This window comes from Euphorbia lathyris, chromosome 6, assembly GCF_963576675.1.
Source record: "Euphorbia lathyris chromosome 6, ddEupLath1.1, whole genome shotgun sequence".
Taxonomy (NCBI): domain Eukaryota; kingdom Viridiplantae; phylum Streptophyta; class Magnoliopsida; order Malpighiales; family Euphorbiaceae; genus Euphorbia; species Euphorbia lathyris.
The window spans coordinates 76,207,794-76,233,770 of NC_088915.1; the positions used below are offsets into that span (position 1 = coordinate 76,207,794).

The following is a 25,977-nucleotide window of genomic DNA, read 5'->3' on the forward strand; positions in this document are numbered from 1 at the left end:
TTTGATTTTTTTTTTTTTTTTTTGGAAATGGGGTTCATCCCCCCTTCCTTGATAGCATATTGAATGTTCTAGAGGAACTTGAGATATGCACTACGCAATTGTCACCCAATGGCTAGCTAGATCTTCTAGATTTAGTCAAAGTATATTACCGTTAAGGATGACTCTTTGTATATTTTTATACTTCCCACCAATCTTCCATTTTTTTTTTTGTTTCCAACAAACCCTCCATCAACAAAAAAAAAATTTCAACCCATGTTGGTCTTGGATATGTCTACCTAATGAATTATTTTGTTGAAGTAAAAATTTATTTTAAAAATGAAATTAAATAACATTTTTAAGACTACAAACTTCAATAATTTACCTATTAGTAGCGTTTAAAATGAATACTTTAGCTTTCTTTTTTCTAACAGAATACTCACGTTATCATTAGTTGTAAAATAAAGTAAAAATATATTAATATTTTTGGAAATTTTTATTTTATTTTTATTCTTTTGGTAAATTTATTTTTTTTATTTAAAACACTAAACTATATTTTTATAGAATTTATCTTAATTTTCTCCCTGAGAATTTCCTAGTGATGCCTCATTTCTTCACCAAATTCATCAATCGATTTTCCTATTGATTGAGTTTTCTCCCTTTTCAAGTTACGGTTTTGTATTGGAAAAGAAAAAAGGAATGATGTCTTTTTTTTCCTCCTTGCACCGTTTCGATATTTTAATTTTTCTTCTTTTCTTTTTTTGTTCAATAAATTTATTTTAATTGGATTTCCTATATTTATAAAAATAGCACGGACTAGTTCATTCCGGTCTGTCTATTAATATTAATTAATAAATTTATATTTATTTTTAAGTGTAAATTTAACTTTTTATTATTTAAAATTATACATATATATTTAGGTGACTTATATCAATGAAACGATGTAAACATTTTTATATAGATAAAATATATATATATTTAGAAAATAGTTTTCAAAAAAAGTAAATTCATTCACCATTTATGTTTAGTTCCTAAAATTTTGAAAAATCTCAAACCCTTACAAGTTAGAACAGCACTCCCTCTCTTCTCTACCTTCCTAAATCTTCACCATTTTCCGATCAAATTCTGAGATTCATATTCGTGTTTCTTCTGTTTCCGAAATGGCCAATAATTTAGTAAAACACTTCTTTTCTCATATGCAAAAACGTTTTCTGCAATCATCTGCAGCACTTTCTTCCCCCTCTGCATTGCTTCTTCTTCATTGCTTACAGTTCAATTCCTCGTCGATTCATGCGGTTTTCCTTTAGAATCTTCTGTTTCAGTCTCACAGAAGATTCAAATAGACGAAAAGAATCAAGAGACTGTTAAATCTGTAGTCGGACTCTTCAAATCTCATCATTTCAGCGCTTCTCAGGTGGCCGAATTGATTGCAAACCGGCCCCAAATTCTCCTATGCAACGATCAACGCTATCTGCAGCCAAATTCTCCTGTGCAAAGATCAACCGAAATATGGTTAACCGAATTAAATAAACTGGTTAATAGTTTTTATTAATGAATTGCTTAACCAACCACGTGCAGTCCAGTCCTATCTTTCACTGTTCTATTCCCAACATTCACATGTTTTGTTGAAGCTCTCTGGAGCTACTAATGACTGATTGAAATCTCAACTGTCATGTCGTAGTCTCTTCTAGAGTTTGGTATGATTTCTTGATTTCTTATAGAAAAAGAACTGAAATAATACAAAATGTTTGAAGAACTGAAATAATACAAAATGTTTGTCTTAAAGAACTAGAGTAACTATATCGTTTGGCCAATTTGTGAATCTGGACATCGAAATTAAACAGCACGAAACTACATAATTTCAACAGCAACACAAAACTGTACCAACAATGCACAGCGTGACTCGTGAGCTTGATTTTATTGGTACTTCTAGTCTGCCTAGTAACGGATCCAAGATTCACTTATAAGAGTGTTCTAACCCTTACGGTGTTTAATTGCTACTTTCGAGTGCAAAATAAAAAAAATAGAGAGTTTTCAAATTTACACAATACCAAAAGCAACCTCTCTAATTGTTAAACAATGTTTTTTTAATGGAAAATGAATAAATGTAAAATGGTCCTTAAAACTGACCAATAGACATACCCGTTAAAAAATGATAGTATCATTCATTTTTAAGTAAGGATGCATATAAACAACACCAAACATTTGTTTTGTAATAAGTTTCATTATTTATTTAATGCATTCTTCAATGGAAAATGGGTACGAAAGGTAAAAACGCTAATGAAAAAACATGTAATTCCTAAAATATAAATTTGAGAAATGATTCTTATAATTTCCCAAAATAGCAACTATTTCGATCATATCAGCTTCTGATCCACTACCACCAGACTTTCAAGACAATGAATTGGACTTTTCCAATCAGGATCAATGTCTATTTTATGCTTTTCAAATTTTTTATTTTTAATATCATACCAAAACACATGTCATTTACGTTCATATTCTGAAAGATGAAGCAAAATCTTATCTTCTTCCTTTGAATATCTCAAAAGCTCTGCACTCGCAAACAAATGCAAGGGTTCTCTGACAAAAAATAACTTTGTCCAAGTAAATTCATCAACTCCAGCCTTCTTCCTCATGTAAAAATAAGCATGAAGTGGCTGATGTTGGATGAAGAAGCTAATGCAAAGAGAGGCTTCTAAAACATGCAATTCCGTTACAACTCCCCTCATTGAACTGATTGGGCAAACAGGTCGAGGCACTAAGTAGAACCTCTCTTCTCTCATGTCAAATGCTACAATCTCATTCAATTTTTCAAAAGATAACCAGTGCAAACTACCATCTGCAAAATAACCCATATTGTAAGTGGGACAACCACCGAAATAACGCATATGCATTTTGTAATTGAGGTAAGGGAAATCAGGACCTTTTCTCCAAATATTTGATTTCAAACTGTAACTCCAAACTTGAACTTCTTCCTCCGGTTGAAGTTTTCGTTCAATAATAATAATAAAAAAAGCCTTGTAGTCATCAATAGAGTCATCATAACCCAAACCCAATCCAAGTACTGTTCTAAATTTAAGATCAACTATTACTTTTAAAGGACAATCAAGAACCTCCTTATATTGGCGGATGGATGGATTCCACAAAGCAAATCCTAATTCACCCTTTCGAATTGAGAGAAGGAACAAACCGTTGCAGTAACCATATACACGCCCCCACAAGGATGATACTCCTTTTTCGAGGAGTAGAATCTCTTTTTGGAAATCAACATTCACATCACAAACATAAAAATTCCACATATCAGTGAAAATTAGCTTGCTCATATTGAAATTTTGAGAAGATCTGGAGAGGTGTGAATGGATAAAATAAGGGGTGTTGACAACTGCATATAAAGATTTAGAAAGACATTTCAAACGCAAAATAGACTTCACAGGCAGCCGTAGCAACATTTCAACAATTAACTCTTGGGGGAGTTTTGTCATTAAGGGTGATTTGTGAAAGACTTGAATCTAAATTAATGATAAAGTATGTTTAAATATAGGATTTAATTTGAAATACAAAAGAGGAGCAATAGACTAATTCAAAGCAGATATATTTTATAAAATCAGTTTGTTGAGACTTAACAAACCGTGTTCCTATCCATTTGAACAGGAAGAAAGACTGAATATTTTTAGGGTTATAAATTAAAAAAAGTTATATTCACAAGGTTATTTAGAAAGATATTCAAATAAACAAGTCAAAAAGTATAATTAAACTCTGAATTATTTTTACTGTTTTAAGAATTAACTCATTGATGATTGATTTTGTTATAGATTCAATCTTTATTTAATTTTTCATCGAGTTTGGATGACAAGCGTCGTTAAGGGAATCAGACTGATGGTGTAGACATTTTTACTTCCATGTGCGCAAATATAAAAATAAGTTTCTTGACTAGGGGAGAGGGTAAAAAGTAAAAAGAAATTACAGAAAGCGATTTCCAAGTAGGTTTTTTTAGGCTGACAATCAAGCTTAGAAGAATTTGTTGGAAATAGATTTTGGTGTTAGTGGAGAAGATCAATTTGGTGATTATGATGCTGGAAATCGCAAAATTAGAGTGGAAAAGATGAGTTTCGAAAAACCTAATATAATTTCTTTTTACTTTTTAATTTTTTATATCTCTCCTAGTCAATAAACTCTTATTTTTATTTATTCGTGTCAACATGCCGAATTGTCCTAATGATATATGTAGTCCAAACTCGACCGAAAAGTTAAATAAAAGTTTGATCCATAATAGAATCAATGAACAAAGGCTCAATGTAGAAAAATAATTGATTGACTTGATCCTCAAAACAGCAATGTTATTAGAATCGGACCGGAGATCGAACCGGATTTATAACTGGGTCACGGATCACTTGGTCGGATCAGATGACTCGGATTGGTCGAACCAGATGATGTAATAAATAAATAATATATATAATTAATTTAAAATCCATTTATTTTATGAGAACTAATGATAGTTTTATTTATATAGTTTACTAACTAGTTTTTGGTCCGTGCGATGCACGGATTCATCTTAATATATAAATATTAATAAAAATACAATCTAATAATTATAATTAATGACATAAATGTGTTATATAAATTAAATATTATTATTTGATTTTCATATTTACTTTAAATAATATTTTTATAGATAAATATAATAATAAAATAAAAACTAATATATTATATATTATATTATATTTTTTATCAGTAAAAAAGGAGGAAGTGACACATCAGTTCCATCGTTACTGTTTTATATTATATATAGATATATAGAAAATTAGAGAGATTTTAGGGATTAATTTAAATTCTGTAGTACTCTTAAATATATGGGATAAAATAATCTTTTTATAGATAAATATACATAATAAAATTAAAATTAATATATTAAATTTTTTATCACTAAAAAATGAGGAAGTGACACCTCAGTTCCATCGTTACTGTTTTATATTATATAGATTCTTGGATCATTTAAATTATTTTTGGTCCAATGAAATTAACCTAACCCATTAGTCCATGAGTAAAGTGCAAACCTAGTTTTATTTATCCTATCTTTTGCTCAAGCTTTTCCGCCTCTCTTTCTCTTTCTCTCTCTGCTCTTCTATGTCTCTACTCTTCCATCCACCGCCTCCCTTTTTCTCTCTCTTTTGCCTTTCTCTTTCTCTCTCTTAGTATCTTGGGTGATTTTAATGAGCAAGAAGCTTGAAACATGATAGAAGCATATACTTCCTTAGAATCAGAACGCTGAAAAAGAGATCAATCTATAAAGTCTCTTCCTGAAAAAACCATTGTTAAAAGCTTTCTGATTTTTCAAGCCTTCTATGGTCATTGTTGATAGATTTCACTACTGAACCGGAGTTGCACCGGTTCCCGGTTCGTCCTCCGGTTTCCAGTTCAACTCCGGTTCATACCGGTTTTTTTAATATTCAGTAAACCAGTGAAGTTCGGACCGGATTTCTTACCGGTTCCCAGTCCGACCGGCCAGTCCGATCAACATTGCAAAACAGACAAAGTTTAGGAGCTTAATTATGTTTTTTTTTTCAATAAACAAATAAAAAATGTTAGGCCTAATATTTAAAAGACCTTTTCTAAACCTTTCATCGGGTCTCAGACTGATGCCAAAATAGTAGCTGACAGCATCAACCATGGTACGGAATGAATATATATATAGCAATATAAAAGAAAAAAAATAAGAGACAAATTTGACCTTAACTTATTTAGATCATTTTTATTAATTTATATATTATAATTTTTATTTTTATATTTTATTTGTTGATTAATTTAAAATACGTCCATATTTAATATTTAGATAAATAATTTTATTAGTTCCTACATTTCTACCTAACGCATATTTGAATTATTAAACAGTTTATTACTTTAACTAAACTATTGAATATAACAAAAGTTAAGGACTAAACAGTGTAATATTAATATACGATGACTAAACAGTGTGATAGGTAAAAATATAGGGACTCCTAATTATATACTATAGACATTTTACATACTAACAACAACATTTAATCATAATCTTACCAAACACTACTAATCAATCAGCTAATAATATACGGTTAACAGCAACTGCAAATAGCTGACAGAAACAACAAACTGCTAACAGCTTAACCAAACAGGCTCTTAGTCCTACGCAGTTGAAATTTTGAAAATGTTGGTTTTGACTGTTATTAATTGTCACACCGGACCTTCCAATATCAATATTGTCTAAGATATTTAATGGGCCTAATACATCCCCAACCCCTTAACTTGTCCAAATTGGTCATTTTACCCCCTCAACTCATCGAATGTTCTATTTACCCCCTTAACTCCATAAAAGTGGTATTTCTTACCCCTTCAACTTGTCCATTTATCCCCCAACTTATACAATATTCTATTTAGCCCCTTAACTCCATAAAAGTGGTATTTTTCACCCCTTACAATCCGTTAGCGAAGCCTAAATTGATAACTTTTTTTAAGCGTTAAACCTATATTTATGTTATTTTGTAAGTGGAACCTAAATTGATACTTTTCTAAAAATCATAGGCGTATTTTGGTACATTATCCCTACATACAATGTATTTAACTTGTTTATATTAATGTTCTTGTTATTTGTATTTTTTATTCGTTCTTTTTCTTTTCAACTTTTTTTACTACTATAAAGGGATAAGAAATACCATTTTTATGGAGTTAAGAGGGTAAATAAGATCATAAGTGGTGAGAAATACCACTTTTATGAAGTTAATGGGGTAAATAGGATATTCGATGAGTTGAGAATAGGTAAAATGATAAATTTGGACAAGTTAAAGGGGTGAGAAATACCATTTTTATGGAGTTAAGGGGGGTAAATAGGACATTCGATGAGTTGGAGGGGTAAAATGACCAATTTGGACATATTAAGGGGGCTGGAGAAGCATTAAGCCATATTTAATGTGTTACTAATATAATAAAAACAAGACAAAAAATGCAAGGATGAGTTGAAATAGATGTATATTTTTATGTAAGCATGATATATGGGTTTATATGTAAGGATATAAGTGGGGCAAGGATTCTCCGTCCCTGGTGGTGGCCTGCCCCGACGGGGATGGAGAATCCCCATGAGACAGGGATGAGGAAATGTATCATCGCGCCCCATTAATTCCTGATGTGGGATCTCCGGCTATTTCCCATGATAATTGCTTTTTTTTGGATGAATTAAGTACATTTTAATTAGGTGATTGATTGTTTTCAATTTTTATCTTTTTGTGATTTGGAAAATTTGAGAATGATTGTTGATACTTGTTATTATTAACTGCTGATTTTTAAAAGTTTTAGGTTTTACTAATTTTTTTTAAATAATGATTCTCCATAGAAAATGGGGAACAGGAAAAAAGTTTTTAGAACATCAGTAAACGGGGAATAGAGATTCTCACGTTGATTGGGATAAATTTATCCCTGTCTAACTTGTAGGGACGCGAACAGAGACGGGGAATCCTCAACTAGCCGGGAGACGAAGAAGAGAAATGTATCTCCCACCTCGTTTACACATTCCTATCTGTGTGTTTTTTTTTTTTTGAACATGAGATAAAGATTTTAATTCTTTTTTTTCTCTCGGGAAACAAACACTACCTACTAAAGACTTTAATTCTTTACTATTTGGGAGAAAATATTTGGTGGCATTTTATTCCTAAATTTCATTAAAATCAAGAAATATGGCAGTAAAGGGAAAGCACCCAAAGAATAGATTGCCGCAATGCTAAAGCCTTCGCCTCGGAAGCGCGGACATGCCGGCGACCCAACGTATCGTGTGTCTGATACGTTTCCGACACGGACACGGCCGGAAAGGCTTGGGACACGGTGTCGGGGCCATGTCCGTAATATCGGAAAGTTGGACACGCGTATCAATGAAGGATACGCGTGTCCCAGAAGAAAAAAAACACCCCGATTCTTCAAATCTGAAAAAACATCCGTTCAACTCCAAAGTAATTCTTCAATCATCGATTCTTATTCCAAATAGATTTGGAGAGCCAGAAACCCCAAAGGACGGGGGGGAATTAATGCCATTGAAGAAATAGGTTTTTAGTGTTAAGGATGAAAGCTTTTATTATGTTTAGTTAAGAGTTTTATAATTTCGTTTATATGTATTTATTTAGTTATATTACAAAAAAAATCATATATAAAAATATATTTTTAATATTTATAAATGTGCCCCAATATTTTTAATATTTACACGTGTTCCCTACGTATCCGTGTCCTGTGTTTTATAGAAATGACGTTTTCCGTATCCGTATCCGTGTCGGATATTGTATCCGTGTCCGGGTAACATAGGCCTTCGCAATACCTACGTCGGTAACTCCACTGTTCCAAGAGCTGTAGCAAGTCATGAAACTCCCGTCGAAGCTGCGAAGAACAGCCCCCGTGTTGACTTTATTCTCACTGGCAAAGATACCCTTGTCACTCTTGCATTTAATGAAGCCTCTCCCTGGCTTCTCCCACACCAACACTTGATTGGATGGAGGACAGATCGCGATAGCCTTGGTCTACTGATACGATTTTTAGTCTGCTGCAAACCTAAGCATGGCTTAATACATCATTATTTTTTCAGAACTTGTCCAAAATAGTTGATTGGCTCCCTAAACTTTCAAAGTGTCTCAATAGTAAAATGCAATCAATTAATCATTTGATTGTAAAAAAGCAAATCAAATGTGGAAGATATGTTTCACATGTCTTAGAATGTTATTACATACTTCTATTCAATTATAAAACATTTCATTCTCTAATATTATAATCACATACCCCGATCTTGGTCGTTTTACTTTTTTAAGATGCGTGCAATATATTTTTCGCATTTAACTTACTTTTTTACAACCAAGTGATTAATTAATTACATTTTATACAAGATTAGAGAGCTAAATGAATATTTTATGCAAGTTCAGGAGGCTATCGATACACATTGAAAGTTCAGGGGCCAATCAACTATTTTGATGCAAATGATGTATTAAGCCCCTAAGCATAAACAAAATTTCAGAAAACCAACCTATTAAGCGTAAACAAAATATTCAAATTGAATCTTATGGTGAATAATTAACCAAACATTATACTCTTACGCTCAGAATTAATAAAAAATTAAAAGGTAAAAACTGAATTAAATAATCTAAAAATCTACATCATCTTCATATTGGGGAAACCATCCATCATATTAGGATTCTGAGCCATGAATTTCTTGAGAAGGTCCTGTTTTTCAATCTCATGACTAGTAGGAAGTCCCATCTCCTTCTGTCTTTGATCAAACATCATCTTCTCCACAACCGATCTTGTTTCCCCCTCCAATTCCGATAGTCGGCTTGCTTCTGGTTCTGCTTTTTCTATATCTATTTCAGGCCCTCCTTTCAACAAACTCTTCCACCAATTTTGCCGATCGAATTTCGTCATTAACACAGAAATTAGCTTTTGATCTTCCAAATTCCAAAAGCAATCATCCAATTTGATCGTCTCAAACAGCTCTCCTTCAATTATAGGTGCTTCACCTTTGAGCCCAACTTTTAATGACTTCTTCTTTATCTCGCACACGATTTCCCTCGATTTGGTGCCGGGAGGAACTGGCATTGAAACAGTTAGGTCTTGCAGAGTTTGAGTCCATGAATGATTATCCATGTCTAGACCATTGCCTTCGTTTGGGTCGTGTTTCTCCGGCTTCTTCTCCGGTGACGACTTTGGGGACGGAAGCTTCTGGGTTTGGCCTACTTCTTCATAGTCGGAAAGGATTGCCATGGCTGAATCGAGAGGATTAAATTGATGAAACTGATCTAGGGTTTTATGCAGAGAGGTTTTTGTGATGTTTGGTGGAGATTGATATAGAGTATTTATAGGCTTTTTTAGAATCCCAAAATTAAAAATCCAATCTTGAATAGGATTTCTATCCTTTTTTGAAAAGGATTTGAATTTCTTGATTGAGACCCAATACATCAGCTCCTGAATTTCGTCCTAAAAAGAAATTTGACTCCGAAATTACAAAATATCTATATAGCTCCTTGTAATCACTTAAAATGTGATCTCTTAGCATTGAATTTACTTACAATAGTTTATTGACTCTGATAACTAGATATTAGATCTTCGCCTCTGTGTTCAAATCGTCTTGACAACTCGTCGTCGTATTAATCTATAAAACAGAAATCAGAAGGGTCCGGACTCTAGCAAACCCGCTCTGATGCATTGTGGTTTAGACTGAATTGAAAGGTATGGACTAGTTATGAGATAGTAGTTAATGTACTGTATCTTGTGTCAATACATATTTATATATAGGGTTTTTAGGTTAAGCGCTTCATCTGATTAGGAACCTTTATTAGTCTAGGATATTTGTCTCTTAAGGAATCTAAGTCATGGAAGGAATCCTATCATAAAAGATTCTCGAAGGTTCATCTTGTGGAAGAGGCCGAAGCCTTTCTCAATGCCTTTGGGCAGGTTCCTTTGCATGTGACCTTTAATCTTAAAGGAGGCAGTGATGACGTCACTCACGTTATGCCATTTTGCATGATATCAAATGTCATCTCCCCCCAATTTTTCTTTCTACTTTTATGCATTTTTTCAGGATTTTTTATTTTAAAGGATATTAAGGCTATCGAAGAGGACCTTTTTATAAATTATCCTTAATTAATTGTACTTGAATCTGTACTTGGACAATTGCGGTTATTTTGCTTCATGCGTGGCTGGCGTGTCCTTCTTCCACCTCATCTAAAATGTTGCGCTGATGGCTCGCTTTATGGGGAAGTGTTTGACGTCTTAATAATGAGAAGCTTTAACTCAGTCTTTTCGTTTTCTCAGCGTCTCTTCATTTTCTCACTACACTTATTTTTTTACATAAGCTTTACCTAATTTCTCTCTGTCTTCTTTACCACATTTCAACTGTTAATGATCTATAGGCTTTTTTCATTCCAATGCGTTTCAATCTTTCTTTCTTTTCGTTACAACGTCTTCTTCTTGTTTTTGTTTCAATAAAGTGGTTGATATCGTGTTTAAGTAAATTTTTCTTTTTCTTTGTTATTTTCATCTTGTTTATCCATCTTTATTATGTAATGGGTCGTAAGAGTTCGTTGGCTGGAAAGGGTAAGGAAGGAATCCCAAACTGGTAAGGGAAAAGCCTTCGGGGCGAAGAAGGGTGATGTTGCTGGGGAATCCAAGAAGCCTATAATCTCCAATCTTCAGAATCATGAGCAACCTTCTATCTTAAACGAGCTTTCGTTGACTAAACTGGTAACTTGTTATCCCGAATTTGCCCACTTAGGGATTAGTGTTCCAACTTCTAATCAGGTGATGACAAACGTCTTTGAATGATGCCTTAGTTTTTATGAGATTTTTTTTTTTTGGAAATGGGGTTCATCTTCCCTTCTCTGATAGCATATTGAATGTTCCAAAGGAACTTGAGATATGCATTGCAATTGTCACCCAATGGCTAGCTAGATCTTCCAGATTTAGTCAAAGTATAGGAAGATTTGGATTTCATGCTGACTTGCCCTTTGTTTTGGCACCTCTAGACTCCTACTACTAGAGGTAATGATAACTCTTTGTAGATCTCTATATTTTCCACCAATCTTCTACCTTTTGTTTCGAATAAATCCTCCATCAACAAAAATTTCAAATCATCTTGGTTTTGGATATGTCTACCTAATGAACTATAATAATTTTGTTGAAGTAAAAAGTTATTTTAAAAAATAAAATTAAATAACATTTTTAAGACTTTAAACTTCAATAACTATTAATCTAATTTACACATTAGCAGCGTTTAATATGAATACCTTAACTTTCTTTTTTTTTAACAGAATACTCAAGTTATCATTAGTTGTAAAATAAAGTAAACGTATATTAATATTTTTGGAAATTTTTATTTTTATTTTTATTTTTTTGGTAGATTTATTTTTTTATTGAAAACACCAAACTATTTTTTTTTATAGAATTTAGTATTATCATAAATATTTTAGAAAATCTCTTTTCCCTCGATGAAACATCTTCTTTTTCACTGAGAATTTTCTAGTGTCGCCTCATTTCTTCACCAAATTCATCAATCGATCTTTCTATTGATTGAGTTTTCTCCTTTTTCGAGTTATGGTTTTGTATTTGAAAAGAAAAAAAAGGAAGGATGTCTTCTTTTTCCTCCTTACACCGTTCTAATATTTTAATTTTTCTTTTTTTTCTTTTCTTTGTTCAATAAATTTATTTTAATTGGATTTCGCATATTTCACTGGATCTTTTAATCCGTTTAAATTGCATATGTTGTTTCTTATTTTTTCATTTGTATTATTTTATGATTTAACAAGAGCAGAAACGGTAGATCTTATACGTAGATCATTACATCTATGTGGTTGCAAAAGACAAGACTCAGGTCCGAAGATTCGAAATAGTTTAAATGTTTCATCTGTTTGTGTTACTTGTACTTTTAGTGATTTATTTTGGTCTTTGTATTACTTTTCTTATCTATGTGGGTATAACTAGACATGTTCACGGGTCCGGATACCTGCCCTGACCTGTGTTCCTTGGACCGGGCTTGGATATGAAAATTTGTCTCTACACCCAGCCCGGTTCAAGCCCGCTAAATCCTACCTCTCTTTTGGACGGGTTTGAGATTTATAAAAATAGCACGGACCAGTTCAATTCGGCTTGCCTATTAATATTAATTAATAAATTTATATTTATACATATATATTTAGGTGGACTTACATGAGATGAGCTTGAGATTTGATTTTTGAACCCGAACCCCATCCGGTCTGAATCCACGTAAATTAGAAGTGGGCTGGACTGGAATTGGACTAGCATTTTTAAACAAAAGCCTGTTGAGCCCGATTCCAGCCCGGCCATAAACAGAGCTAGGCATAATCAGTATTTTTTTTAAAGTTTTATTTTTATTTTTTTTATCAATGAAACGATGTAAGTATTTTTATATAAATAAAAAAACTATATACAGTATATTTTAGAGAATAGTTTTCAAAAAAATAAATTCATTCATTGTTAGGCATTTATATTTAGTTCCTAAAATTTTGAAAATCTCAAACCCTTACAAGTTAGAACAGCACTCCCTCTCTTCTCTACCTTCCTAAATTTTCACCATTTTCCGATCAAATTCTGAGATTCATATTCGTGTTTCTTCAGTTTCCGAAATGGCCAATAATTTAGTAAAACACCTCTTTTCTCATATGCAAAAACGTTTTCTGCAATCATCTGCAGCACTTTCTTCCCCCTCTGCATTGCGCACCAACGGAGCTTCTTCATCATCGCTTACAGTTCAATTCCTCGTCGATTCATGCGGTTTTCCTTTAGAATCTTCTGTTTCAGTCTCACAGAAGATTCACATAGACGAAAAGAATCAAGAGACTGTTAAATCCGTAGTCGGACTCTTCAAATCTCATCATTTCAGCGCTTCTCAGGTGGCCGAATTGATTGCAAAGCGGCCCCAAATTCTCCTGTGCAAAGATCAACGCTATCTGCAGCCAAAACTTGAGTACTTCGTAAACAAGGGCTTTGCAGGTGAGCGTCTTACTATGCTTATCATGTCAAACCCTAAAATTTTGGCGAGATCTCTAGACTCTCAAATTAAACCTTCTGTTGAATTCTGGAGCTCTAATCTTAGTATTCATGAGAACTTTGTAGGGCTTGTTAAGCGTTTTTCGTGGTTATTGACCTCTAATTTGACTGGTAATGTACAACCAAATATTGATCTTTTAAGGAAAGAGGGGGTGTCTAAGCATAGTTTAGGAAAGCTTATAAGTTTGCAGCCTAGACATATAACACAGAATCTTGATAGGACATCTTATGCAGTGAATACTCTTAAGGATTTGGGTTTTGAACCTTCTGCTACTATATTTGTACATGCTCTTAGGGTGATCCTATCAATGAGCAAGTCAACTTGGAAGAAGAAAATTGAGTTTATGAAAACTATGGGATGGAAAGAAGAGCAGATTTTGTTCGCTTTCAGGAAAAGCCCTTCCTTCTTCTCATGTTCAGAGCAGAAAATCAAGAATGCAGTTGATTTCTGCGTTAATACGTTGAAATGGGAGCCTCAGGCTGTAATTGATAACCCCATACTAATCAATTTATCCATTGAGAAAACACTTCGTCCTAGGTATAATGTTTTGAAGGTTTTGGAGCTGAAGCAGCTCTTAAAAGGTAGCGAAAACATATTGTCTCTGCTAACTCGAACTGAGAAGGATTTCCTGAAATATATCCGTAAGTACAATGATGAAGCCCCAGATTTATTGAAGATGTATATTGATAGCAAGACTGCCAAAACAATTGGTGCTTGATGCAGAGCAAGTAAGTTTTATATCCACAGTTTAGAATTCATCAGTAGAAAAGTAGCTTCTGATTTGGCGAATGAAAGATGATTTGCTCTTTGTGATTTTTATTAGTTATTTTGTTGTTTAAGTGCTACAAAAAGAGGTCTTTCCATGTTATTTTGCATTTTAGCTTTAAAACCTTGTTTGTGGATGGTTATTTGTTTTTTGTTCTTGCATCCTTCTTTTGTTTTGTCATTTTTACGCGTTTTGGAGACATACTTATGGTCACTGGTTTACTTATTTCTTCTGATAACGGTTTTTTGGAACTGAAAGCATCAAGGGTGTCAAATCGGGTAGCATGTCATAATCGTATTGTGTGAATTATATATTCCACATGATTATATAATATGTATTTGTAACAAAAATGATAATCATGTTAAACGGGTCGTTCTCTTCAGACGATTTGTTTTTGTAAACCGTATTATCATGTCAGAAATTCACATTTGACAGCCGATTTCAGCACTTAACAAATTGAACAGATAGTATTGATATTTGGTAACTTCTCTAGTTATGATGGTGCTAAAAAATCTTCATGGTCTTTAAATAAATTTAAATGTTAATAATATAGTATTAAGTCATCTATTGATAATCTTCATGTTACTTTGCTACTTGCTTATGGTCACTCACTCTTTTTCTTGTATTTTCTAATAATATCGGTTCGGAATTTAACATAAGCTGCAGAACTGCAGATTTGAGCTCTGTTTTCAGGCACCTTCTGTAGTTATAATTGTTCTTAAATCTCCGAGTTCTGAAAATAGAACTAAAATCCTAATGATATAGTGCGCATCATCGGTTCATAACGTTTTAATATTTTAAATCCACAGTGAAATGAAAACTTTCAAAACAGTTTGTTTTTATGGATTTTAAATTCAATGCCTAAAAATACATATTTTGCATTCCAATGTCTCTAGGAATTGTTCATTAGCTCCCTGCAAACCTGGATGGGCAGCTTTGGTAGAAATCAAAAGGCTGAACCTGAACCTGAACCTGACCCCGAACCCGACCCTGACCCGAACCCAGCCATCGGTGAAACATGTGGAGAGGATGATGTTTGACAGATACAGATGGGAGTTGAAGATTGAAAAGCAGAACCTCCTCAAGAAATTTCATGGCTCTGAATCCAGAATTGGACTTGTTCAATATGAAGATGATGAAGAACCCTTTTAAGAAAAGACTGTAAGGATTAATTCTACAATTTTATTTATTATATGTAGAATAGTTTGTAGTATATCATTAAAATGTTCTTCAAGTTTGTTGTTTTCTTTTGTTTAGTGCATCATTTAATCATTTATAAGCATACATCATCATTAAATTTTAGAGGCAGAGCAAATTTTCTCGTACTTGTCAATTTTGTCAGAGCAAATTTGAGGTATATGGTAATTATAACCTTTTTTTTCCCAGTTTTACGTTTATATTTATCATTTCCTGATTAATTTGAAATGTCTATATGAATTTAGGGGGCACCCTTCAAATTGGTTATAAAAAATGTGTTTATGATGACAACTCTTTTATTCAATTATTTTGTGATTTTATTGCATTTCGATTTGGTAAATAAGGTTTTGTGGAGAAGATGTCATTTGATTAACAAAAGAAGCAAATGAGTTATTGATATCTGATAGTCCTAATTTTGAATTCTTTTTGGGCCAAAGGCCCATAGTTTTGGTCACAAAGACCCTAAATCCAACACAAAGAGGAAATTAATTTAGAGGAAAATCATATCTTATAAAAAAAATTACAATTATGTCAAATCTTATTTTTCATTTTGAATTTTATTATTAGGTAAGTTATCCATAACTAATTTTTTTGAAGAAGGTTGAAAGAGGATAGAATACTCTATGACATTTTTAAAATAAAAATGAGCCTATATGATATAATTGGATTTAGGTTTAAAAATACTTCTAACATTTCGGGTAAGGAGCAATTTTACCCTAATGTTTAAAATAGTGTAATTTTATCTCTAACATTTGTAGTCAAGAGTAATTTTACTCATAACGTTTATAATTTGGGTCAATTTCAAACACTATTATAAAACATAGATATTTTTGTTCTTTATTTTGCACCAATTGCATATTAATTCGTGTTTTTTGTGATTTAATAATAGAATTGAAGATTAATATTTATATAAATTAAGTAGATTTTTTGAATTTTTTTGCCTAATTTGTACAAAAAAACAGTATATTTTTTTTCACATCCCAACATATGTTTGTGATTTGTTCCTAATAAAATGATGCACGTGTGAAGTGTAGATGATAAGACGAAAAGACAGTTTGATGATCAAATTGATCCAATTTACTAACGTTATAGGTAAAATTGCTCTTGGCTTCCAATGTTAGGGGTAAAATTACATCATTTTAAATGTTAGAGATAAAATTGCTAATATCCAAAACGTTATTGGTATTTTTACACCTTAATCCTGATATAATACAAATAAATAAAATTGTCAATTTGATTAAAAATAAAATATTATTATCATTTATGATTTGAATGTAAAATACTGGTTAATTTAAGCTCATGGGCTTATCAAATTTATGCTGATCCTTCCGTTTGTTTGTCTCATGTTTCTAGTATTTGTTTATTAAAAAAAAAAAAGAAAAAGGTTAACATGGCAATTGAAAAAAATAAAACATTTTGAAATCACATATTTTTCTTTTTACCTTTTTAAAACAATCACCATATCCACCACTTCTTTCCATTGTCAAACACTCAAAAATATTTTGTTTTTTTTTACCAAAAAAATTTCAAGCATGGTAAACAAATGGGTCTTAATAATAATAATGTAGTATTTTCTCTATAATTCTTAGGGTAAATTACACCCATGGCCATTAAATTTTATCCATTTTAACATTGTGGCCACTGAACTTCAATTGTTAACTGTATAATCATTAAACTTTACCATGAAATATTCAAGAATTAAAGTTATCAAAATGACCGTTAACGATCTCAAAATAAAAATATTTAAGAATTAAAGTTGTTCAGAACGACATTTACTATGAAACCAGATTTTTTATTTTCCAAAATCACCTTTTTTGGAGCTTTCTCTCTCTAAAAATTCACTTTCTCTCTCCTAACCAAACAACACATAAATGACCTCAAAACGAAAATTTTCAAGAATTAAAGTTCCTCAACACATAAACAACACATAAATGACCTCTAATTGAACCTTTTATTTTCAGACTGTTAGTGGTCGTTTTGAGACATTGAGTGGCCACCGGTATTAAAAAGTGTAAAATTCAGTAGTCATACTATTAAAAATTGAAGTTTAGTGGCTATAATATTAAATGGGTAAAGATCAGTGGCCGTGGGTGTAATTTACCCCTAATTCTTATGACCAATTTATCTGCTGAATCTAATTGATCTGGCCCGGCTTGACAAAACTGAAGATTATTATGAGCATTTTTGTATGGATTTGTCAGGGTCAATTTCACCTATGGTGTACAACCTTTGCCTCATTTCATATTTTGGTGTACAACCTTCAATTTGTCTCACTAATATATACGAACTTAGGGGTGACCTCACACTGTGGTGTATAGCCGGTGAAAATGACCGATCAATGCCTGGTCAACGTGCCACCTCAGCATTTTTCACCCAACTATTTAGAAAAGTAGGACCCCCTCTCCCTTTATCTTTTAATTTCTCTTTCTAAGTCCCCCTCTCACTCATCTCTCTAAAAAACGAAATAGAAAAGAATAAGTGTTTCTTCATGAAACTGAAAACACCAAAAAAAATTAAATAACGTTCACATACAGTAAATGAATCCAAAAAACCCAACATCACAAAATAAATCATAGGAACACAAAGAAGTAAATCGAAATCAGAGAAGGGAAGAGAGTGTAGAGAGAGAGAGCAAATCTTTAGTTTCTCAGCTTGCATGTCGGAATGGAGGCTGACCGAACCCCATCAGACAGTTAAAAGCATCATCGGGGTAGTTAGTCATCGCCGGAATCCGTTCGACAGGACCTCTCAAAGGTCCGCTTAAGAGAAAATTGGGCACTTGGTTTTGCTATGTGGATTTTGAAACTTTGCTGAAACGTAATGGAAATATTGCTTCATGTTTATGCTTTAACTTACCTATTAATGTTGTTAGTGTTGATAAAAAAAAAAAAAACTTTGTAATTCTATTCCAGTTTGTTACATTAATCTTGGTTTGAAATCAGTAATAACTCTCAGCTCTCAATTTAGAACTCCTTGGGACTAACATTCTAAATAAAAACAAAATATGTTATTGGCCTCATGGTAATTAGGGAGGTGTTCCACTTTTTGAATGCTTCATGAACATCGAGGGAAGGTTTTGGGTGTTATTTTGAAAATTGTCTTGACCAGTTCAACAGTATTATTGTACACCAAAGTGTGAAATGAGGTAAAGGTTGTACATCATAAGTAAAATTTACCCGAATTTGTCACATAAAAATCTTAGATATAAAATTACAAAATCATATTACAAAAAGTAATTATAATTTGTCACTATTTTTTATATATCATAAATAAAATATGATTTTATATTTGAATTTTAAAATTAAGAGTTTCTTTAAAAAAATATAAAGTATTTTCTTTTCATAGTTAATTTTTTTTTGTGCTGGAAATAAAAATCTTACAAACTGCTTTCATTGAGAGTCGAACTCAAGACCTCCCGCTTACTAAACGGGTGCTCTAACCAACTGAGCTATGAAAGCTATACATAAAAAATTACTTTTATCTATTTTTATTTTTCTTTGGAACAAACACTCAGTATATTATGAATTTTCTTTAAATTTTTTATACCATATACTACCTTATTTTTCATTCTTTTATATGCCAAAAATATTTTTAAAATTTTCTTGTAAATAATTTCCCAATTTTAAATTCATTTTTGGCGAGGGCCCATAATTTTGGTCCTAAAACCCCAAATCCAACATAACAAAATTAAAGGGAAATTTACATAAGAATACTGTTTTTAAAAAATGATTTATAATTCTATCAAATTATTATTCAAATTATGTAATCATCATTTTTAATATATTTTAAAGACTTTGATTTATAAATCATTAACATATACTAAAAGTTTAATATATCAGTTGTTTTCTAAATTTGTTCAAAATAGTTGATTGATCCCTAAATCACACGTTGTTTCGTTAGTTCCTCTAAACTTACTTAAAATATTATAATTAAGTCTATAAATCTATAAAAATATATAAAACAGAAAGTTAATTTGTTTTAAAGACTTGAAATCAAGAATTAGGCTTTTGTTTTGTAAATTTTGAATTTTGTTACGGATTTAGACAAATTACAATTTATATCACTTTAAACAAGTTCAGGAGGTAAATGGATCACTGTAAGCAAGTTCAATATGCCAATAGATCATTTTAAACAAATTCAAGTGGTCAATAAATTATTTTAAGCAAGTTGAAGAGACTAACGAGACATTTGTAAATTCAGACGGCCGATTAAACTTTGGGTCAAATACATAAATATCATAATTAAATACAAAATTACAATTAAGTCATATCATCAAACTTAATTCTTAATATGTCATTATTTTCTATAATTATAATTTAAAAATTCTCGACCCCAATTCATAAATAAATCATAAATCGTAAAAATAAATTCTAGACTTCTAATTTATAAAATCTAATCTTTAAAATATATTAAAAATACTAATAAAAATATAATTCAAAATAATTATGTAACATAATTAACACTTTTTTTTTTAAATTGAATTTATATATAAATTTCTCTTAGACTTTCTGGAAAAAGTGCAGAGGATTTTAATGTATTGAGCCTATATTAAATTAAGCCCATACCGACATGTGTGCATATCGTTTTTCAAACGTGTCTAGCTGTCATGGGCCCTCCTCCTCCTCCTTCTTCCTCTTCATTTTTTCCTCTCTTCCTCATCCACACAGACAGAGGCCATTGAAGTAAATCAATTATTCAGTTGACTCAATCTTCCTGACCTTGATCTGGTAAGTTCCATTTTCTAAATGCTAATTCTATATACTCAACTTCAATTTACAGCAAATGGCATGGAGTTTTGATGCTGATTTTGCGCTTTTTAGAGGAAATTGATTGATGATCTTGTCTTTATTTATTTCTTTATTATCTGATCTAAGAACTAGTAATGGAAACAATGATCCTGTTATGAAACTAAAGAAATTTCTTAAAACAATGCCTTGATTTCTGCGTGCTTCTCGTGTTTAGGGGTTTTGTGAAACATTAGAAACACTCGAATATGTGTAGTGAAATTTAGTTGATCGAAATTTTCCTGTAATACTGATGATTTTAGTTTAATATTTCTGTTAGATTGAGCTTTCCTGTTTATTTCTTTAGTTGCATCCTTGTAATTTTGTGCTCTTTGATAATAGAGTTTAGTGATGTGCTAATAATGGGGTTTCATAAATTCTTTTATTGAATTGGTTACTGCTATTACTTGATAGTAAGATGATAATCTATGTTGCACGAAAACTGAAACTGGAAATGTTAAATCTAAAACGAAGACGGAAACAGGCTGGAAATGCAGAAACACTACTCAAAAGGGGCTAGGCTTCAGTCATGTCGCCTGAGAAGCCAAAAGGTGGGTTTGCTCAAGAGGCGCATGCTTGAGTGCGCCTAGATGCAAATTTAGAAGCTACATAGGTTTTCTAGGAGTCAAAGTTAAACTAGGATGTTTTAATCTTAGCCCTTTCCTATCTATATGATCTTTGGCTGAAATTAAGTTAGAATAAAAAAAGAGGAAATAAGATTTGGACAGCAGAAATATTGTAAAGAACAAATACTCTTCCATTTTGAAGAGTTAAAAAATATCTCCAAATGGAGACTTTAGTTTAGTCTTGATGAAACAGTAGTTATTAGACTATTAATTAACTTAGGATTTGGTTGAACTTTAGTCTTTAGATCTGTAATTTTTATTATGATTATGGAAGAGTTAGTAATTAATTTGGAATTTACTTCGTGTACTTTATGATTACCATTATGCATAGTTATTAAAGGCGCGCCTCGGCTAAGGCTCCAGCCTTAGCGCCTTGGTCAGTAAGGCGCGCGCCTTGGCTACCTTAGGGTATTTTAGGGCTGAGGGTATTTTAGGGTTTTGAGGGTGTTTTAGGGTTAGGGTATTTTAGGGTTTTTTAAGTTCAAAAAATAAAAGAAAAACAGAGACAGACAAAGATTGAAAGTTTTTACTACACATATCGCAGCAGACATTATGCCTTAGTAGTTAACTAGAACTTAACTCATGCATTTTATGGTTTTATTGTTGGTATTTGACTATTTGTGACTAGTATTATGAATTTCTGAATATTTTTTTGGTGCGCCTCGAGTCGCTCGGGCGCGCGCCTTAAGTTGCGCCTTGCGCCAAGGCTCCAGGACCCCCCTTGCGCCTTAGTGCGCCTTGCGCCTTTAATAACTATGCCATTATGGATATTGGATATGTTTTTAGTGCGCCTTGCGCCTCTAATAACTATGCATGAAAGCAAGATGGTAGTCATTAGTGGGCATAAATTGGCATTACTTGCATCATAGCTCAATGAGCTTGCGGAACCCTTAGGAAGGTCGTTTTTTCTTCTGAAATTTGTGCTGCTGGATATAGAGCTGAACATTTGATGCCTTGTATTAACAATTAGTGCATGTGATGATTAATATCTTGTTCTTGGTACTTGGCAGATTATTGATTATCAACTTCCGCAACAATGATTGACTTTAGTACTTTAGATCGAGGGCAAATCACCTTAATGGGATCTGCGTTTTGTACAATGCTTACAATGCATTTTACACTGCAGCTCCTGTCACAGCATATGTTCTACTGGAAAAACCCGAAAGAGCAAAAGGCCATAATCGTTATTATCCTTATGGCTCCAATATATGCCATCGACTCCTTTGTAGGTTTGTTAGATATCCAGGGGAGTAAGGAATTCTTCATGTTTTTGGACTCCATCAAGGAATGTTATGAAGCTTTGGTAAGTATCTCGTACCCAACGGTGATTTTCCTTTTGTATTGTTGCTCTTTTGGCTCATCACATCACTTGTAGCTTTGCATTTATACTTTCAGGTGATTGCCAAGTTCATGGCCTTGATGTATAGTTACCTGAATATATCCATTAGTGGTAAAGTTGTGCCAGATGAAATAAAAGGAAGACAAATCCATCTTTCTTTTCCAATGACTCTTTTCCAGGTGCAGAAATGAATCGAGTATTTTTACCTTTCTTGTTTCAAATTTACGCAGATATATACACACAATTAGGTTTGTGCATCTAAATTTATATTAACTATGTTGGACATGTTTTGAAAACTGCAGCCTCGCACCCTCCTGCTGAACCACAAAACTTTGAAGCTCCTCAAGTACTGGACATGGCAATTTGTTGTCATCCGCCCGATATGTTCCATTCTGATGATAAGTCTACAGCTTCTTGGGATTTACCCTACTTGGTTGAGTTGGACATTTACAATTATCCTCAATGTCTCGGTTTCGTTAGCTCTGTATTCCTTGGTGTTGTTTTACCATGTATTTGCAAAGGAGTTGGCACCACATAATCCGCTTGCCAAGTTCATGTGCATCAAGGGGATTGTCTTCTTTTGCTTTTGGCAGGTAAGATCTACTCCTGCTTATTTTCATGTTTCTGCTGCTTCGTCATGGGGAGGTGTTTACTAGGTGCTTTTAGCCACAGATCGTGAAGGGCACCAAAAGAAACCTCTAAAAATTGCTAGTCTGAACCAATTAGTTAGCTTGGGTGAAAAAGGACTATAGTCCCTTAAGTTAGATCTCGAGTTTGATTCCTAATATAAGAGAAGTAGTGGAACTTAATTATAATTGGAATCACCTAAAAGGTGTTTGAATCCGCCTACCAAAAAAAAAATCCTGAGATGAAGGCAATGAAACCGTTCCCATACACCAGCATTGCTTAGCAAAGCTGAATAAATGCTTTTACGTGTTTAAAGTTTCTGCAAGTAGACAATGGTTTTCTCTTTGGACGATTTATTCTCCTCTAATTTGCTTATCATCTTATCCTTTTCATCCTTTCACATGAATGAGTATTTATAGTTGGTTCTTGAGCCTAATACATCCACAGTCCCCTAAACTTGTCCATAAAAGCATATTCCCCCAAATCTTTGGAAACGAGGATTAATTTCTGGTCAAAGCCACTTTAGTTATAAGATGCGAGGGAAGCTAGAGAGGAAGCCGGAATGCTAGCGAGGAAGATAGAATGGATGCTATTAGCCACTTGAAATTACTTACAACCTATGTTGCACGGAAACTCTTCTTCATTAGTATTTCCACGTTTCATATCCGTTTCTGGTATCTGTTTCCGTTTCGTTGCCCGTTTCCGTTTCTGTGCAACATAGCTTAAAACAACATAATTAACCCCCCTCAATCCTATGTGGCAATGGGAGATTTGGACAAGTTGAAACGTGTATCATTTTAAGCAAGTTCAGGGGGGCAATAGGTCGTTTTCAAAGTTCGGGGACCAATCGAATTTTATAACCAATTTGAATGTATTAATAAGCCTTTAGTCTTGCTATAAACCAATGTCATCCGTGATTATGTGCAGGGAGTGGTGCTTGACATACTAGTTGCTGCTGGTGTAATAAAATCTAATCATTTCTGGTTGGATGTGGAGCACATTGAGGAAGCTCTGCAGAATGTGTTGGTATGTTTGGAGATGGTTGTGTTCTCTGTTCTTCAACAGTATGCGTATCATGTCGCCCCGTACAGCGGAGAAGTGGAAAGCAAGTTGAAACTGAAGAAAAAAGAATGATATGAATATGAACATACCATTAAACTTGAGAAATCACTTAGATACATGGAAATGGATCATCATATTTTATAGATTGTTCTATAAATTTGATGTTTTTATTTTTGTAATATATAGGGATTGTAATCTGTTCTTTGTTCTGAAATTATGGTTGTAGGTTTTATATGGTTCTTGTTGTCATATTTTCTGAAGTAGTATGATGTTCAATATGGATCATGAATCTCACTGATTGGATGTGTCTGAATATGGTTCCATACATTGGTCAAATGGTGGAACGAGGACCGTCCTAATATATTTTTCGTTTCGTCTCATTCTGCGGGGATGGAGATCTTGTAGGATATGTATGACCAATAGCATGGATCTGGGTGACTAAATTTAGTCGGGGCTACTGTTAGATTTAGAGCATCTTCAAGAGACTCTTAGTGCACTCTTTAAAAATAATATAAATAACTGATTTTTAGTGATTTAAGAGTAACTAAGACATATCATCTTCAACAATACTTCTATATTCACTCTTTATTTATTATTTTATTATTAAAATTATTAATTATTGTTCAATTTACCAATAATGAAAGGAGAGAGATTTTTCAATAATATATTAGTAATAAAAAGAATGAAATAAATAGACACTAAGAGGTGGAGAGATGCTCTCTATTAATAGAGATGATGAAGAGACTCTTCGGAAGTGTTTGTTTATCTACTTTTCATCTCATGTTTACTTTTTTCCTAATATTCTTAATTTCTATACAACTATCTAGAAAGACATGTAATATGAAACGGACGGAGTAATATAAACGCTTTAGCTAACCGAAATTGTCGGTTTTTTACAATACAAAATTTAAATCTAAACCGATATAATCAATATATAGTAAAATCTCTATAAATTAATAATGTTGGGATCATAGAATTTTATTAGTTTATAGAGGTTATTAATTTATTGAGTATAAAATTAGTAATCTGGTTCAAATCGGGATCAGAAAAAATTATTATTTTAAAAAAATTATTAATTTATCGAGTATTAATTTACGAAGGTTTATACAAACTTAAATTGTATCCAACGGTTCGATTAACCCATTTTTCCTGTTCAAATTTCCGGTTTTCAATCCGGGTAACATAACAGTTTGGTCGGGTTTTTGCTCACTCCTATTTTGCATACTTGATATGAAAAATAGACCAACCAATATGTCAAATGCATATAAAATAAAATCTAGAAGGAAATGTGGAAAACGTTTCTTCTTCTCCCCTTTGCAATCAATAATTGAGCAAGGACTAGATAATGATAACTATGTAAAAATAAATCAATTGGATTAACCAAATTGAGACTGCTATCTTTCAAAAAAAAAAATTGCTTAATCAAAATTTTCTAACGTAACATAAATAATTAAAAATTATAATCTAGAGAATTTGAATCTGTATCTTTAATTTACTGGAAAATATCGAAAGATTTATAAAAACTATACATGAGATTTTCATTTTTTTTATGTAAACGTAAAAAAAAACGATGATCAATTTAACACTAATAAATTACGAGAGACAATTGTAATTATAAGCACCCTTGTGTTAATTGTGGTGAAGCTCTTAACCTGTTGGTTGAGAGCTTACCTATGACTCTAGAGGTCATGGGTTCAAATCACATCCGGGTGGGGTGGGTTAAGGGTTTTTCTTTATCTTTGATGTAATTTTTCTTTGTTTAATGTAAGTGCAATACGCACAACTTTAAAAAAAAAAAAAAAACCCTTGTGTTAATATAGCTAAAAGCAAATTATGATTTGATACCACCAAAGATAAAAGATTAGTGAAACCCAATGGCCATTTGCAAAGTTTGTCAACGAAAAATGATGAAAGAAGATTTTAAAATAAAAACTTATTGAAGGCCAGCCTATATATAATGGACAACAGGTTGAAAACAAATATGGAAAATAAAATTAATTATAGATATTAAATTTATATAAATTTTGGAACATATGATA

The 25,977-nt window shown here is 32.4% G+C and overlaps 3 protein-coding genes and 1 non-coding gene across 4 annotated transcripts; 2 read left to right on the forward strand and 2 right to left on the reverse strand.

The window, feature by feature from the left end:
• Positions 1 to 9,018: 9,018 nt before the first annotated feature.
• LOC136233494 (protein BOBBER 1-like) lies at positions 9,019 to 9,896 on the reverse strand. Its single transcript, XM_066023169.1, has one exon. It carries the CDS (start codon positions 9,733 to 9,735, stop codon positions 9,127 to 9,129), a length of 609 nt encoding a protein of 202 aa, XP_065879241.1. The 5' UTR covers positions 9,736 to 9,896; the 3' UTR covers positions 9,019 to 9,126.
• Positions 9,897 to 12,978: 3,082 nt separating this feature from the next.
• Positions 12,979 to 15,667, forward strand: LOC136234146 (uncharacterized). Its single transcript, XM_066023923.1, has 2 exons — positions 12,979 to 14,265; positions 15,200 to 15,667. The coding sequence occupies exon 1, from the start codon at positions 13,113 to 13,115 to the stop codon at positions 14,253 to 14,255; it is 1,143 nt and encodes a 380-aa protein (XP_065879995.1). The 5' UTR covers positions 12,979 to 13,112; the 3' UTR covers positions 14,256 to 14,265; positions 15,200 to 15,667.
• Positions 15,668 to 18,884: 3,217 nt separating this feature from the next.
• On the reverse strand, positions 18,885 to 18,958 carry TRNAT-AGU (transfer RNA threonine (anticodon AGU)). Its single transcript has one exon. It is a non-coding gene; the product is annotated as a tRNA-Thr (tRNA).
• Positions 18,959 to 20,070: 1,112 nt separating this feature from the next.
• Positions 20,071 to 24,172, forward strand: LOC136232686 (uncharacterized). Its single transcript, XM_066022024.1, has 5 exons — positions 20,071 to 20,227; positions 21,921 to 22,213; positions 22,306 to 22,428; positions 22,552 to 22,842; positions 23,804 to 24,172. The coding sequence occupies exons 2-5, from the start codon at positions 21,947 to 21,949 to the stop codon at positions 24,008 to 24,010; spliced, it is 888 nt and encodes a 295-aa protein (XP_065878096.1). The 5' UTR covers positions 20,071 to 20,227; positions 21,921 to 21,946; the 3' UTR covers positions 24,011 to 24,172.
• The last annotated feature ends 1,805 nt before the right edge of the window (positions 24,173 to 25,977 follow it).

Coding starts and splice junctions, on each gene's coding strand:
- LOC136232686 (XM_066022024.1), top strand. CDS start 21,947: ATGATTGACTTTAGTACTTTAGATCGAGGGCAAATCACCTTAATGGGA. Junction 22,214..22,305: donor AGGAATGTTATGAAGCTTTG/GTAAGTATCTCG, acceptor TTATACTTTCAG/GTGATTGCCAAGTTCATGGC. Junction 22,843..23,803: donor TCTTCTTTTGCTTTTGGCAG/GTAAGATCTACT, acceptor GATTATGTGCAG/GGAGTGGTGCTTGACATACT.
- LOC136233494 (XM_066023169.1), bottom strand. CDS start 9,735: ATGGCAATCCTTTCCGACTATGAAGAAGTAGGCCAAACCCAGAAGCTT.
- LOC136234146 (XM_066023923.1), top strand. CDS start 13,113: ATGGCCAATAATTTAGTAAAACACCTCTTTTCTCATATGCAAAAACGT.